Source organism: Channa argus, chromosome 15, assembly GCF_033026475.1.
Source record: "Channa argus isolate prfri chromosome 15, Channa argus male v1.0, whole genome shotgun sequence".
Lineage (NCBI taxonomy): Eukaryota > Metazoa > Chordata > Actinopteri > Anabantiformes > Channidae > Channa > Channa argus.
The window spans coordinates 7,920,876-7,937,319 of NC_090211.1; the positions used below are offsets into that span (position 1 = coordinate 7,920,876).

The 16,444-nt window shown below is 38.3% G+C and overlaps 1 protein-coding gene across 3 annotated transcripts; it reads right to left on the reverse strand.

The window, feature by feature from the left end:
* Window positions 1–2,942: 2,942 nt before the first annotated feature.
* On the reverse strand, window positions 2,943–12,934 carry znf281a (zinc finger protein 281a). Of its 3 annotated transcripts, none has more exons than XM_067477708.1 (7): window positions 12,783–12,934; window positions 10,575–11,028; window positions 8,470–8,571; window positions 7,914–8,040; window positions 6,147–6,230; window positions 5,896–6,014; window positions 2,943–5,774 (listed from the first exon to the last, which is right to left on the reverse strand). In XM_067477708.1, exons 2-7 carry the CDS (start codon window positions 10,977–10,979, stop codon window positions 4,182–4,184), a joined length of 2,430 nt encoding a protein of 809 aa, XP_067333809.1. In that variant the 5' UTR covers window positions 10,980–11,028; window positions 12,783–12,934; the 3' UTR covers window positions 2,943–4,181. The 3 variants fall into 3 exon arrangements, with proteins under 3 accessions (XP_067333809.1, XP_067333810.1, XP_067333811.1); XM_067477709.1 differs by lacking the exon at window positions 12,783–12,934 and adding an exon at window positions 12,516–12,674; XM_067477710.1 differs by lacking the exon at window positions 6,147–6,230.
* Between the last annotated feature and the right edge of the window lie 3,510 nt (window positions 12,935–16,444).

Below are 16,444 nucleotides of genomic sequence, written 5' to 3' on the forward strand. Positions count from 1 at the left end.
TGAAACTTTGGCCCTGTCACCACTGATGTGTGTTAAATTTAAAAGAAAAGCGCAGTCATTCATTAACAGGAACAAATCACGCAAAGCAGGTTAAGGTTTACAAATTGCATTTGCAACAAAACACATTATATGCTGCTTATAGCCAACTTCTCCTTTGGATTTGAGGAAGAAGTTTAATTCCCCCTACTTTGTTTTGAATTTTCTCATGTGAGCTTTAAAGAACAATCACCATCTAAAGTACGTACACTGTACAAGAGTAATATCTTGTATGTCTCTTCTTCACTGTCTACAAGAGTACATTAGTGTCACAATGTATTTAGTGCTGCAACTTCATTAAATGTCATACTCACATGGGTATAATTCACTCCAGGGAAGTAGATAACTGAGCTTATGTCATTGTTTTATTATTAGTTGCCTTTATTCAAATATGCCTCACCCCAGCTCACATATTTCATATACAACATTGTCATGCCTGTGTAAAAAAAAAAAAAGCAAAGTGAGTAAAAAAGATATTAGTGTGCAGGTGTTTATCATCATTTAACTTGCTTGTCATTACACATTCGCTTGTATATTTCAGACATGCGATGTTAAATATATCCTTACATAATACTGGTATTACAAGCAATAGTAAACAAAAATATTGAGGGGACTCAAATTAAAAAGTTAAATTAAAAAATAATGTAAATATTGGGTTAATGTTACAAAGAGAACATTTGCAATACAAATGTTACCTTAGCTTTGAAATAAAGTTTGTTACGGTCTGTTTTAAGAATACTAACCTGAATAGTGTAGAATGATGTTTAAGTGTGTAAAAACGGCCCACTTAGTATTCCACTGCTTAGTTAACTCTGTTTAAGAAAAATAGTTGTAAGGAATGGAATGTACATGCTTTAGACAACCAAGCATCCTTAAAAAATTAACAGTTAAACATTGTTTTGTGGCATAAAGAAAAATACTCTTCAGTTTTTCTGTTTCTGTTTCAAAACTTTTTCGATCATCATGTTATGAGGTGAGATGTAACTTTAACAGTGGGGATGTGAAGATACCATTAAGCTCTTTAAAACAACAACAAAAAGACTTGTAGGACAATGTGATGAATGTGATAGGAGGATAACAATAACATGTACAGGGGTGACTGTGGCGCAGGAAGGTACAGTGGTTGTCCACCAATCTCACAGTTGTTGGTTCAATCCCCGGCTCCTCTGGTCACATGTCAAAGTGTCCTTGAGCAAGACACTGAACCCTGACTAAGTTGCTCCCAGTGAGTGTTGGCCAGCTGCATAGCAGCCCCCCCACCAGTGTATGAGTGTGTGTGTGATTGTGAGTGCAATGGGTGAATAAGAAGCAGTGTAAAGTGCTTTGAGTGCCAATAGGTAGAAAAGTGCTATATAAGTGCAGAACATTTACCATTTACAGAAGTGATTAAATTAAAGTCTATTTTCACAAATATTTTCAGGAACAGTTAACCAATAAACTGCAAAGGTGAAAAAATAACTAAGAAGCCACAGCCAAAGATCTTATAGCATCCTGCTATCACCACCAAGTGGTGATTCAGAGTCTCCTGTGTGCCACAAACCATGGAAGGCAGATGAAATGGTAATCAGTTTAATTTAGTTTTAATTTGACAGGGACAGTGCAGATTAATATACACTGTTGTAAATATACCCAGGTTAGTTAAGAAGCTATTTTTTTGTAGACCCTGGACAGATGTTACACAACATAAGACCCAATTACAAATCACATCTCTTTGATATGAACAGTGTTAACATGCATGTAACTAATTAACATGTTAAACACCTTCATTGAATAAAGAACGACATAAAAAAAATCTTGATAACAGTATTTATTTATCATTTTTCCCTAAACAGTTTTTAAATTCAATGGACACGTACAGTCTCATGAAAGATTTGACAAAAATCCTTAAAGAACATAAAAATGAAAGATATCAGCTACAAAATTTAGCAGGGATTAAAAAAGAAAAAAAAAAGGGGGGGGGGGGGGCAGTAAAATGAAATAAAATGTACACAGGGGGCAGAATTAAGTAAAATAAGATGTAGTGTTTTGTAATTTTTTTGTAAACATAAGCATATTGAAACAATATGGCAAATAAGATGTGGAGGACAGAGAAGGTCAAACTAAAGAGACCCAACACTGGTTGGCATGAGACATTTACAGACATACTTTAGCAATGTTGTCTAAATGGGTCACATAAATGCCATGTACACTAATGTTTAAAAACAGACATTTTTTAACATACAACAGCATCTCTGCTACATACATCAAACTTTCACTCCGTTGTCCCTGGTTTAATGTGATATGAGGTATATGCGAGGCAAATTCTTCTTTACGCCTCAACATGGCAACATTTCATTGAAGATATTACAGCTTTGCATTCACTCTGCCATGTTTAACGATTACTTAAACAACAGGCCATTAGGGAGTAAAGGGGTTTAAGGACTCATTCAACAGAGTTTCTAGCACTGAAGGCCAGTCTTAGCAATGGAAGACAGCGCAATTATTGGCTTCGAAAAAAATTACAGCATAAATACATTTAAAAATCTGCCACTACATTACATCAAAACGTTCCTGGTCAATGTCTTGCACATGTACATATGAGAAATAGGCACCCAGTTTCAAGGACAAATATGCTTGGTTCTGCCAGCACACATGAAAAGTTGAAAAGTCTAAATGCATACAAATTTTTGGTCGACCACTTTTTTTGTTTGTTTTGCTCATATGGCTGCCTCAGTAATGGCTGAATGAATACTTGATCACTAATACATTTTGTCATCAAATTCAGTAAGAAAGCAAAGCTGCTAGGTTGGGCAACACTCCAAACTAAAACTACGGGTTTGAATTACATTCACATTATCCAGATTACTGTCTTTTAAAATGCCCATCCTACCTCCCTTCCTTCCGAGCTAAACCCTCCATAAAAGTAAGGGTAAAGAGAAAAAGTAGATGAAATGAAATCCTACTTTCACAATACTCCCTCCCTGAGCCCATTACCCAATAAAAATAAACAAAAAAACTAAAACAATACCCAACCAAAGGGTATTCCCATCAACAAACTAAAAAACAAACTTAAAAGTTCAAAACCCGTCTTTATATGCCCAAACACATCGCTGACTAAAGTTAGTCCAGTCTTAATGCTGGAGCTTTTTCAAACCAGCTGGGTACATTTACTAAATGTAGGAAAATGGCTCAAAGTGCTAATTGGATTCTCTAAAAGAAATGAACTGAGAAAGAAGAGGAGGGCAGAAAAAGGGGGAGGCCATTCTATCGCTGTCCAACAGCAACCTCTATTGGCCAAAGAAAAGCCCTAACATCACTTTTATACTCCAAAAATACACTAAGGACATTTACAACCCAGCCAGCCCTTATTCTCCCTCTACTTCAAATGGCAGTTCCCCAGAAAGATTAAATCTCTTATTGTACATAATATATATTCTTATAAATATATATATAGATATATGTATGTGGCCCTTATTGAAGAAAACATGAGTTTCACATTGACACAAGTACCATAATCTCTATATAGCCAAGTAGAAAGTGTTTCAGTGTTCAAGTGAGCTGGCAGCAGTTTTTTTGTGTCACACTTCTTCAACAAGTAATAAAACATAAGACATACCCTCTTTGAAGCTGCAAACTTACACTTCTGAAAAGAGTGGTCCTTCGTAGGCCCCCCTTTTCCCTGAGTAATACTTTAAATATTGTAACAGAAATAACAGAAAAGACCTTTTTTGCCATTTCAATTCTGGGCTACTCCCTGCCATCATGGTGGTTTTCATTATTGTTTTACAGTTGTAAATTTGATTGCTCAAACATTCCAGCTCATTGGACAAGAAGTACATCCAGCACTACTCTATACTTGCTTGTAAGTATTTTCAATTCATGATAAATGACCAGATCTACTGTCACTAATTTGACAATAATTAACAGTTCATAGATATTTAATTTAAAAACAACAGATACTTAAAAAATATTGCATTTGCAGGAAGCCTTGCAGGCTTATTGTAGAGGGGAGTGGGCACAAAAACAGAGCATCGGTATAATTAAAATAAAGATATCACTTAAAAAAAATAACAATAATAATAATAATATTAATAATAAAATAGGAGCACTAAAAATTAAAATAAGGACATTAACTTTAACAACAGAGTTCTCCCCCTCTCCGGCTCTCATCTGTAACTTTGGCTTGTTGGAGTTTTGGAACCTGTACTTACTGGCTCATTGACATCAGATAACAAACTACTATACCCTGAGAATTCAGACACTGGCCCCCGTATCCTGTGATCCACTTCCCCGCTGGAGTCAGTGCCATAAGACAGGCTGTGGCTGTCTGACTTGAACTGGGAGCCAAAGGCCTGAGCAAAGTTTTCTATCTGATAAGAAGGCTTGGAGGAGTCCAGAGAGGCCAGATCCTGTGAGGAGCCAAGAGGGTAGACCGTTGTGCCATTTTTGACTGGTGGCTGGTCTTTCTGGTTGCTTAGGTCAGATGGGCTGATCTGGTATGAGGAAGGTGAGGTGGAGGAGTGCTGCTTCTCCATCTGGTCACTAAGCTCCTGAGAAGGGGTGAGTTGCTGGTGTGTGGATGACTGCAGGCCACTAAGGTGGAAGCTGTGCTGCGGTGAGGAGCTCGTCAGCATCGCAAAGTGAGACTTTGGCATAGTGGAGGGCAGTGAAGGTGAGGCCACCGATTGGCCAAACCCACACTCCAGTGGGGACGTAGTGTAGATGTTCTTGTCAGCATAGAGGGGATTTCCTAGGTGGGAACTGGTGAATGATCCCGAGGCTGGGGGCCCATGAACCAGTGGAAAGGTGGCACTGTGGCTGGTGCGCTCTAAAGCCTGCAGCAGAAAGCGTGAGTACTCCTGCATCATGGCGTTCTTATCTCCTGAGGAGTTAGTGGTGTCGGTGCTGTGGCCAATGTCGGGACAATCAGCTGAGCTGGGGTTCAGCTCCACATGGTGGTCACTGATGTCAAAGTGAACATCGTGTGATCCGTCAGGTTTATTTGTGTAGTGGTCCAGAAGGCTCTGAAGAACCTCATCTGGGATCCCTGCCTTCTCAAGACTCAAAGAGGCCTCGCTGTCTATCACACTCGAAACAACACCCTGAACGAGAGACGGCTGCGAGGACAAGTGAATACCAACATCATATTCGCTGCTGACTGCTCCAGCCACCGTAGCACCTGATGAGCTGTTGTGGTTTGCTGCTGCATGTAGGTATCGTCTCTTCTTCACAAACTGCATGGCGTCATCATAGTTGCTGCTGGTGCTGACCTTGGCGCCATTACCCTGCATGAGATCAAGTTCATCCATTCCCCCACTCTGCTCCAAAGAGCCTGCTTTGGCCTGTCCCAGACCCGCTTTATCTAGGCTCTTGCGGTTAACCTTCTTGAATGCCATCTTTGGAGCTTGTCCATGGTGGTCCTGTTGCATGCTGGTTCCAGGCTCAGTAGAGGAGGATACCGTTTGACCGTCCACAGAGTATTCATGGATGCTGTAGCCTCCAGATACAGGACCATGAATGTTAGGTACCCTTACTCCTCCTCCATCCCCCTTTTTCTTTTTGCGCTCCGCTCCCTCACCAGAATTTTTAGACTTCCCCTTCTTTCTCCCAGTGCTCCCAGCATTTCCCTGAGTGATTCCATAGCTGCCATGTTCCATGTCAACACAACCCAGATCCATCATCCCAGGATCTAGCCCCTTCTTTATGGCTTCTCCACAGGTTCGCTTGTGCTTAAGCAATCTGTCCGTCCTAGAAAAATACTAATGGGCACAAACACCAAAATGTTGTTTTTACAGCAAACACACAAAATATTAAATAATAAAGGATATTCAATATAAACTAGATATCCAGTAAAGAGGATGACTGAATGGGGTCACTAACCTGTTGGCAGGTTTCACATCTATACGGCTTTTCTCCGCTGTGTGTCCTCTTGTGTCTCTCCATGTGGTACTTCTGAATGAAACGCATGTTACACTGGTCACAGCTGAATGGCTTCTCTCCTGTAAGGGAAAGAAGAAAAAAAAGTACAACTCAAGGTGGGTTATCTTACAGTTTACCTGAAACAGCATTGCTCGCAAGTAGCATCAGCCCATTAGCGATACTGTATAAATGGTTGCCGTTTAGTCACTCACCACTGTGGATTTTCTCGTGCCGTTGGAGAAGATACTTCTGAATGAAACTCATGTTGCACTGATTACATCTAAAGGGTCTTTCACCTGAAATAAAACCACAGTTGTTTATATGGTTACAGTGTCAATTACACTTCTGTGGTGTAGTCATCCAAGACTAACAAAGCAGGGCTATTATAATACAAGCACCTGCACAATATAATACTACTTAACATTTCCTTGATGTTGTTTCACACAGGTATTGATTTATATCTTTGGATTTAATTCTTTGGAAAAATTTAAAGTAGGGTGTTCTAAGGAACTGAAGGTTCTTGCAACAGATTCAATTGTATTTCACAGGTGTTTATGCAATTATGTCCCTCTGAAAACCCATCTTTTATTCTCTCAATGTTGCTTAAGGTAGTACAGCCCATAGTTCTGAAAGGAAACTGGAAATCTATCAATCCAAAATCAAAGCCTTTTTATTTTTTGTTCAAAAAATTTATAAATAGCACAAATAAAAATGTGACATATAATACATGTATGTAGAAATGTAGAAATTGAAATGCACTGCACTAGTGCTGTGGAGCTGAGGTGGAATTACGACAGACAGTTGGAAATCCTGCACAACAGGAGTCTTTGTAACTGAGCTGCTGTTTATTGACACCAAGTGGGAAGTGAAGAGTTGTGTTCTTCGTGTGTTTACTTAGAGCGACGCACACACTGGAGTAAATATTAGGGCAGTCTTTAGAGAAACATGAGGAGAGGACTATGTGCCAAAAAACCCTGCACTTGTGACTGATAAATCCAGCAACATGTAGGAGCTTTTTCATAAAGTTACTGTTAAAACTATATAGTTAATAAAACACAAAAAATGCAAAGGTTTACACAAAGATAGATGGATATTTTTACAGCTGTTTTGTAAAAGGTGAAACACTATTCTTTTATTACTATTATTATTTTTTGCGAATTTACACCCCTAGTAATGACAGTCACTGATATTATCAGAGACTCTAGCTAGAGTAGTAGCTAATCAGGTTTCTAATCAGCTCTCTCCTGCACTGCAAGACTGCACATGTGCAACACAAAAGGTTGTAGATGGAAACATGCAGCTGAGTGAAAGGCTGAATGAAAAGAGATCATTGATGGGGTAATGCCATCTCATTTTTAAAACAAAGTCTACCTGAAGCTCGACAGAAAATATAAGTAACACACACAGTAGCTCCTCATCAGAGTCTAAATAAGTCACTTTGCCCTGCCGATTTTTTTAAAAATCAGACAGTTCCCATTGTGGATCAGCAACGCTTATATTGCTTTCTCTCCCTCTGCATTGTCACTCTGCTGTGACACGAACACACACCAAAAAAGTTACAAAGTAGCATTTTGCGTTGCCTTGTTTTTGATGTGAAAAGACCACTAATCCGCACAATCAAATAAATACTAATAAAATAAAAGCTCGGTTATAAAATCCTAGTGAACCGCAAAGTGTCTACAGCTGAAAGTTGATCACATCCAGCAGTCATAGAGGAGGCTGTATTTCTGTTTATAAGTAATTTAGCTAACTTTGCAAACAGCATTGGGTCAGCAAACAGAAAATGATTACCAAGTACACAGAGTGTATTTTTAGTATGTAAAGTATGATTTCTAGAATGGAGAGACAGTGTGGAATAAACTGTACAATACTACAATTAATGTTTTCATCTTTTTGAACTAGTTGTTCTGTTATCAAAATGAGTGAAAACTGCTTAAGAGCACAGAAAGAAAAATACTGTGGTGAAAATAAGTACACACCTGTGTGAATGAGGACATGTCTCCGTAGGTGATAGGAGCTTCTGAAAGATGCAGTGCAATGATCACAGATGTGAGGTTTGGTTCCCGGCGACACACTGCCTCCATCTGTATCCAGCATCATTGATTGCTGTGGAACGATTAAAAGGAGAAGTTTTGGGGCGGTAAATCACAATGTAATTCAGGTACAATCCTTTTGTGTTTTTGTGTAATTTTCTTAAATTTTGTCTTTGGATATTATATTTTAAACTATCCTCACCTCACATGCATAGTATAATTTATTGAGTGAGGTTAAATTAATTCAGACAAACCATTTTAGTGAGGTTTTGATTATATATATTTAGGATTACAGTGCATAAAAATATACATTTTAGGTGCAATGACTTTCATTTCTTGTAGAAAAGGCTAATTACTTTGCTTTAAATAAGAGAGTGTAAAAAAAGTTTTCATGAAAGCTTTTGTATTTTGCAGTAACTTCTGAAGCACCGAAATGAGTGTTTTAAGGACTTAAACATCCAAAATCCGACAGACTTCACTGATATACAAATGTATAACAAACCTTTGCCTCGCTTCTCTTCCGTCTTGGTTTACCCTCCTGTCCATCACTGTTTGACCTTCGACCTTTCCTCCCAGTGGGATCCTTTCCTAACTGACTCGGCAGCTGTGAGGATGAGAAAGGGAGAGGGAGAGGGCAGTGAGAGCGAACTATGAGAAGGAAATCACTTGACTGTAGGTTGAAGGCATTCTGTCTAAAACTATCACACAAACACATCCATGTTTGCTGCTTACGCAATCAAACAAAACACACGAACAATGACTGGTGATTGTCTGTTGGAGGCTCATTGTGCAAGATGTGTTTTTAGTGGGCGTAATAACAAGCCTGAAATTTATGGCCCTTCTTTGGATCACCAGCCTGCAATTCAGAGAGATTTTCACCCACTATTAACAAACCAACTGCATGCATCAAACACTACAGTAAATATTTATATTATTATTCTTCACTAAACTTCATCACAAACAACCTGAGCGAGGTATAAGGCCTAATTCAGAAAAGCAAAAAAATAGGTTCCTGATTTGCTCCTTTGTTCTGTTTACCACCCTGCACTGCTTCCCAGCTATCACACTGCTCCTCAATGCCATATGGGGACTGATGGGTGCACCTGCTACTCTTAAAATCAGCCAAATGTTTAGGGTGAAAACCAAAGAAATTATTACCAAATAAAATTTGTTAAATTTTGATTTCAAGAGAGTAGAACTTAAGAACTTTTTATTTACTAAATAAAATACTGAATATTCATGCATTCCGTATTTTTTATGTAAAAAGGTCTTGAGTATGTAAGCCTATCAAGGTAATAATCAGCAGCTTATCACATAAAATAATAGCCCCAGCTCTACTCTAAAAAATAAAAAAGCTCATTGACTGAAACATTGAAATCTATGGTTTCTAAGAGTGCCTTAAATCAGGTTAAAGTAAATCCTTAACATAAACATTTCCTTGAGTAAATAAGCAAGCATAAGCAATAATTCATTCAGTTTTTCAATATACTTGCGTTTGGAACCCCGATGACCTCTTATGTCTGGCTATTGTCAGTAGAGTGTGGATGTGTGTATTCCCATTTAAATGAGTATAAAAGACATCTGAAATGAAGTGCAAGCTCAATCAAGACAGCTGTGTCCTTGCCAAGACATTTCCATTCATGCTGAGGTTGGATAACGTCACCCTTCTACCCATAAAATGAAACAGAAGGGTGTGTGTGTGTGTGTGTGTGTGTGTGTGTGTGTGTGTGTGTGTGTGTGTGTGTGTGTGTGTGTGTGTGTGTGTGTGTGTGTGTGTGGTGGGGTGGGGGGGGTCATTTTTATTTTGCTTTTCATGCTGTCTGTAGATTTACGTCCTCTGCACCCCTCCTTTTTCAGGCTCCTCCCTCTCCAGCTTTAAAATACGAGTCGCTTGACAACACAGCAGGCTTGTTTTTAAGGATAGAACGACCTAAAAAAATTGTAATCTTTGATCTTAGATCTTTGTTGTCGATTTTTTTTTGAGTATATAGTCAGGAAAAAAATATCATGGAGAAAAATGTGGTTTCTGAACCCTTTACTAAAAAAATTGCTAGCAGAAGCAAAATGAACCTCTACATTTTCATTCCCTCTATCAATAACATGCTGCAATAATGTATAAATACAATGCAGTTAGATGTGGGTTGTTATTAATGAGCTCAATCAGGAAGTGCTGGGGCCTTGGGAGAAACAATTTCTAATGTGATGTATAGTGTTAAATTATTTAAATTAAGAATAGTTATTTCATATTCAACCACCTCAGGGTTTCATTGGGCTGTAGGGGACATGGGATGGTGCAAAATCTAAACTTTTATTTGATTTTATTTGATGTATTGATTTTTTAAACATGGTCTGTATCCTTTTTGGTTATTTTTAAACTACCAACAGGGGGGTACAGGGTGAACCTAATTACAGCTGCAACTAACACTAATCACTTTCACTATCATTAAGCCCATTAATCAATTAATCTTTTGGTTTCTAAATGGCAGAAAACTGTAAACTTAGTTTATAAAGGAAATGTAACTTTAGAAATTGTTGCCACTTGATAGATGCAGAATAAACTAATCGACAATGTTCTATGTGTTTTGATTTTCAGTCAGTGTTACTTACATTGCCCGTGTTGAGGTCGTGCACCAGCAGACTCTGGTTGTTACTGACGGTCACCTCTAACAGCTCTGTGCTCTTCCCTAGCCCTCCTGGGTAGAGTGGCAGGCGATAATCATGCTCTGACAGCTTCTCCTGCTTGATACCCATGGCATGAACATAGTCTCCTGCTCCCACACAACCCAGGCTGCCACCCTGGATGCCCATGCTGCAGTCAGGTGAGTCACGCTCCTTTTTCAGGATCATCTCTTGCGGTGGAAGGTCCTGCATGACGGAGTGGGCAGCCAGGCGGGTGAAGCTTGTCACCGGAGGTAGGTGACTGAACATAATCATGCCAGAGCCAAAATTGGTATCCATGGTCCCACTAGGGCGCAGGAACTCATTGCCTAATTTGTCTTGAATGATGTTCATGGTGAAGGGCAGCAGGTGGGAAACTTATCAGGTGGCAATCAGTCTCATCCTGTGGGAAAAGTAGGTAAAAAGTAAATGTACAGCATAGTTGTCTTTTTAGAGTCCACCTAAATAATACCCACAGACAGCAATTAAAGAGCCAATAAATTGGGGCTTCGGGAATTAGTGTCCCTACCTCTGATTTCACAACTTGGCCCTTTGGATTAAAACTGATCAAACAGACTGACACATGGAGAGGAGCAAAACATTGAAGCTTTGCACCTTAAAAAAACTCTGGTTGATTACAGTGTGCAGTGTTTTACAGGGTAAAAAGTTCACTGTGACTGCAATGCCACAAAAGATGAGATGAGGAATAAGAGGACTGATGTGTGTTAATCTCTTTGATGGGCCTGTCTGACCCAGGCATCCTATTTGCATGAGCTTATCTGCCAATGAGCATGCATTAGAAAGACTGCTGGTGTAATTGTGTAGCTGCTCCCTAAATAAAGCATATCCGTGTTCGGTAATAGCTCTGAATGTAATGTTTAATGCAGCTCATATAGGTGTTGACATAATATAATTTATTTAAATGTCATTAGCCACAAATGTCATTTTTGAGGGTCACTAAATGTTGGGAGTATTTAAAATTAATTAGAGAAGAGGGCTGGTGAGACAATGTTATAGCATTGGGATGGGATGCAGAAGGCCGCAGGTTCGAATAACATCACACCAGGTGTGGCCACACCCAGCCGCCAACGGCCACCTTGGTGCCGGTCCCAAGCCCGGATAAAATAGGAGGGTTGGGGCAGGAAGGGCATCCGGCGTTAAAACGCATGCCAAATCAACGTGTGGAACACGTTCCGCTGTAGTGACCCGTGAAGGGACCAGGCAAAAGCCCTTGATTTTAGTCACAATCAAGGTAAAGTTACAATTATATATGTTTCTATATTTGTCCACGGCATGAACGACCCTGCTAATGAGTGCCGAATGTCTACAGCTCTAACTGGGCTGCTAACAGCAATAACCTACTCAGCTGACACAAAGTCCATTTTTAAAAGGACTAAAACAAGACTTCATGTTCTTCGCGTAAGATTTTCTAAACATGGACAAACAACGGAATAATTAAGCCATAAACCTTTATGAGAAAAAAGAAAACAAGCTTGCTCGCTATGCAATTAGCTACCGAGCTAGCCACTTGGCTAAGCACTCTTTCGGGGCCTTTCTTCTTCTTTGTGATGCAGGATCGGGCAATAATTAATATGACCATGCAACAACAGAAGCAGATCTGCGCTGATAAACAACAAAACCAACCAAACGAGCAGGTTTTTCAGGTAAACGCCGAGAAAAGCCAAAGAATTAAACCATGTAAATAAAGTTAGTTTTGTACTTTCTTAGCTGAAATTAAAGAATAGTGATTTACTAGCAGACATCATATCACAGACAACACAAATTTGCGAGCAGGAAAATGATCGAGGACCAATTCTGGTTTGTGCCTAACAAATAAAACAAACACTGCTCTCGCATATTTTAGTTTTATACTACACGTATACTTCTTGCCTGCTTTCTCCAAGTCGTTGGCTTCGTTTCTTGGATAGTGAACCGACTGTAAGTGATGGAGCGACAACAGAAGCATGACCCATAACAAACGGCCCACACAACTCCAGGGAACAATGATGCTCGTCCGACTAGCCGAGGAGGCTAACTTAGCTGCTAACTAGAGGCGACGTAAGTTACGTGCGCTACGCTTTGTTGTCTGTCCCGTACAAGAAGTTTCACTAGCACAAACAAAAACGACCCCAGTGTGACTTAACGAGTTTGTCTTACCGGTGCAGTAGCATGACCTTCTGTTTGGGCTTTTGTAGTTCACCCTCAGCTGTCCGCTTCAGTATCTAAAGCCAAAACATTGTTCTCCTGCAGCTGCTGGGTTCTTCCATCTTGCCTCGGCGCAGAGGATTCTGGGTCCTACAGGCGTCCTGAGAACAGACCCAGGAATAAAAACAAAAGCCTCGTCATATCTTTTGTGTTTCATGGGCCATTTCCTACAGAATAATAAATGGTATTAATGTTATTCCTACTGGAATTGAGAAGTTTGCATTATGTTGTGCTCTATGTGGATTTATATGTTTGACTTTCAAATGTACGTGATTTTTATTTAAAAGTCAAAGTTAAGTTGCAAAATGTGTAAATTGTTCAGTGATTTAAATTACAACACTAAAATAAATTAATTACAGAGTTTGCAGGAAGACAAAAAAAAACTTAATATGTATTAGCTAGGCTTAATTTACATACATTAACAGCCACACAAATTCTTTAAAAACAACAATAAATAAATAAATACATTACCTCATCAATATGCCCAATTTCATTATATTTGTTATAGAAATAATATCCCTATATATCTAATTTTCTTAAGTTACCTTTTAGTTTTCAAAGTATTTAGAATAACACAAATCATGCTTGGCTAAACATGCTCAAGTTCTTAGGTGAGCTCAGAAAAAACTTTCCTTATAGCGTCAAACTCTGGTTATACATACTTCTTAGGTACATACAAACTGTATCAAACAATTCATGATATTACATAGACAACGATAGTTGATCATTTCAGCATTTTTTTACAATAAGACATATTTCTCCATTGACTGGTTTGCTTTAATTTAAAGAAAACTAGTTTGTCTTTTTGATAGTTCTCCTTATTCGAGCAATTTAGCAATTTAAAAAATGAGCGAAAGAGCGAAAAAAGACCCCTTAAATTCAAATGGCTGAGGTTTTTCACAGTAGCAGACTGAGAGTTAATTTCAGACCAGCCATTCATATAATGATGATGAGAGATGTACTTAGAAGTGAAGCTCTTAGATCTGCCAGATAAATGACTACATATACTTCTAAAAGCACATCAGAGTCAGGCCTCACATCCCCACTGCTAATTGCCTCTCCAAATGAACCAATTAATTCAGAAAATAAGATGCACTTGAAATGCAAACAGTAGAGAAAGGCAAAAAAGGTCAGCAAGTGCATTTTGATGTCCTTGATCTATATCCATCATGACAAACCACATGGCTGACTCTCATCTGGGGAGTGTTTAAATATGTATGATGGTGTGGTGATGGCTTTCTAATGAACAGAATCTAGTTAAAAACTGTGGTTAGTGTTTGAGAATATTGTAGTTCCACTGAACCACAAGGTTCAGTACATTTCGGTACACAGTATTTAGACCAACCAATCATGTTATACTGTTTCTGTATTTTTATAGCAGCCATGAGAACAAGTGAAATTTTGTTAAAAAATTTCCTAATGCAATGTAAACCGTGGGCCTTTTTATGGCTTCAGGGAAACAGCTGAGGAAGTTGTGTCCTCTCTAGTTACAGCAACAGCAGAGAAAGGCTTTTTATTAAACCTATTTTCTTTGTTTTGTTTTTTGGTTTCTTTGTTTAGTTTTTCAGTCAGCTCTGACATGTGGTAACATTTTGTGAAGCCTGGGCCAAGACACATCTCAAAACCACATCCACTGTAACCCATATAAACCAACAGAGATGCAAAAAGGACATCCTGTAAGTTTGTTAGTATTTCAATGTCGTCCTCTGAATCTCATACTAAATGTCAGTCTATACTCAGGTCTGGTAATGTTAATGTATGGCTCAACTTTCCATTCAGCTGAGTTATTGGGACATTAAGGTCATAGACATTACGACTCCACCACTTTGAATGGAGCTCTTTGACCTCATCGTGGAGGAGACTGAGAGATGCCTGTATGTGCATGCAGATCAGAGCTATAAGAGAAGTCAAACTTAAAAAAAACAGTCCCATGTTTTTAATATGTGGCAATTTTGTAATCAAATGGCTTAGAATCCACATTAATGATTCAGCCTGCACAGCATGTCTTTGTTCCCTCTGTCTCCTCGCCTGAATCCATTTCAATCTCACAGACACTTTGGATTTGAGTTGAATTTCTTTCTCAATTTAATTATAGAAGCTTTGTTAGTAGATTCTATAATTAAATTGTGATAATTGTTTAAAAAAGTGAACAGTGGAGAGTCGATGTTTTTTGAATGCCTGTTTTTGGCTGATTTTGATTTCTCTTGCTGGGAAAGGCTGATGCCTACACATTAAATATGGTGTTCCTGGATGTCTTCTCTCTAATCCTCAACTGCCAGAAGGCTCACAGCCATATGAGTTTCTTTTATTGAGACACAAGTCCCTTGGGAGGTACTAGAAACCTGTGTAGTGATCTGAGTTGTGCCATGGAGAGATAAAACAAATAGATTTGGTGTACACATAATTTTAGATAATATATATCAGGAAAAAATTACTACAAGAAACAAAAATGATTACAAAGTGACAGTAAATGAAAATAAAATATTTTACTGTTGTTGTTTTTAGGTTTTTTTTATGATTGTACATTTTCATATTCAATTCTCCAGAAAACAGGCACATGAAAATGAAAAGTTTTACATTGAATAAAAATGTTTTGCCTCATAGTTACAGTTTAGTAACCTTTATTCAAGTTACTAAAGAATATAATTGTCTAGTGGTAAAATAATGTCTGTAAGGTCAGTTGTAATATTGATACCTCTGAAGTTTCCCTTTATAATATAATAAAATGTCCACCATGGCTATCTGAACTTACATCATTGAAATATTTTGAAGTATTAAAATTGTTTGCAAAATTACATTTTGCATATTGCTCTATTAAACTTGTTTTATAACTCTAACTAGATAAATAAGGAAGCCGACATTTAGGAAAACAAAACTGTGAAATCTGTTCATTTAGGAGGGGTTTGAAATGCCAGACTATCTTGAAAGAGTATCTTAGGATCATTGTCAATAAATTATGTGATGAACTGATTGTGGACCTTAGTTTTTAAGAGTGCAGGCCTATTTTTTACAGAAACCTCCCTTAATGGGATCTCAAAACAAATAAAAGGACTTGACATAAAGCACATGGGCTGAGGATCAGCTGTAAAATAGGATTAGTCAAAGATGTAATTTTACTATTTATGATTTAAAGTGTAATTACCGTATGAATTAGCTGAAAATATAGTGCTGGTATAATATATCCCCTCTAATCTATTTAATTAAATTGAAGAGAAAATAGATTGCAGGGCAAACGACTCCTTTTGTGATTGTCTTTTGGGTGGACTTGTCCAGGAAACACCCACTGTAGGAGTCGGACAGCGTTTCAATCAATAAGAAGCTTTTGCAGGAAATATGAGAAGCACAGATTTAATGTTTGAAAACACCCAGGGTCCTTTAAAGATAATGAGTGCTAAAGTATCATGTATATAAAGATGTCCAACAAATGATGGAAAAGTATACAACCTAAAGGAGTACTTTTGTTTTCAGCTTCTTACTCTACAGTGTAGTCTGTCAGCAATTCAGCCAGTCCATTGTCTCTGGTGTGAACGTTTGTATTAGTTAAAATGCACATAGCTCGTCCATCCAGTAGATGGCAGAGTCTAACCAACCCGTTAAAAGCACACAACTCCCCC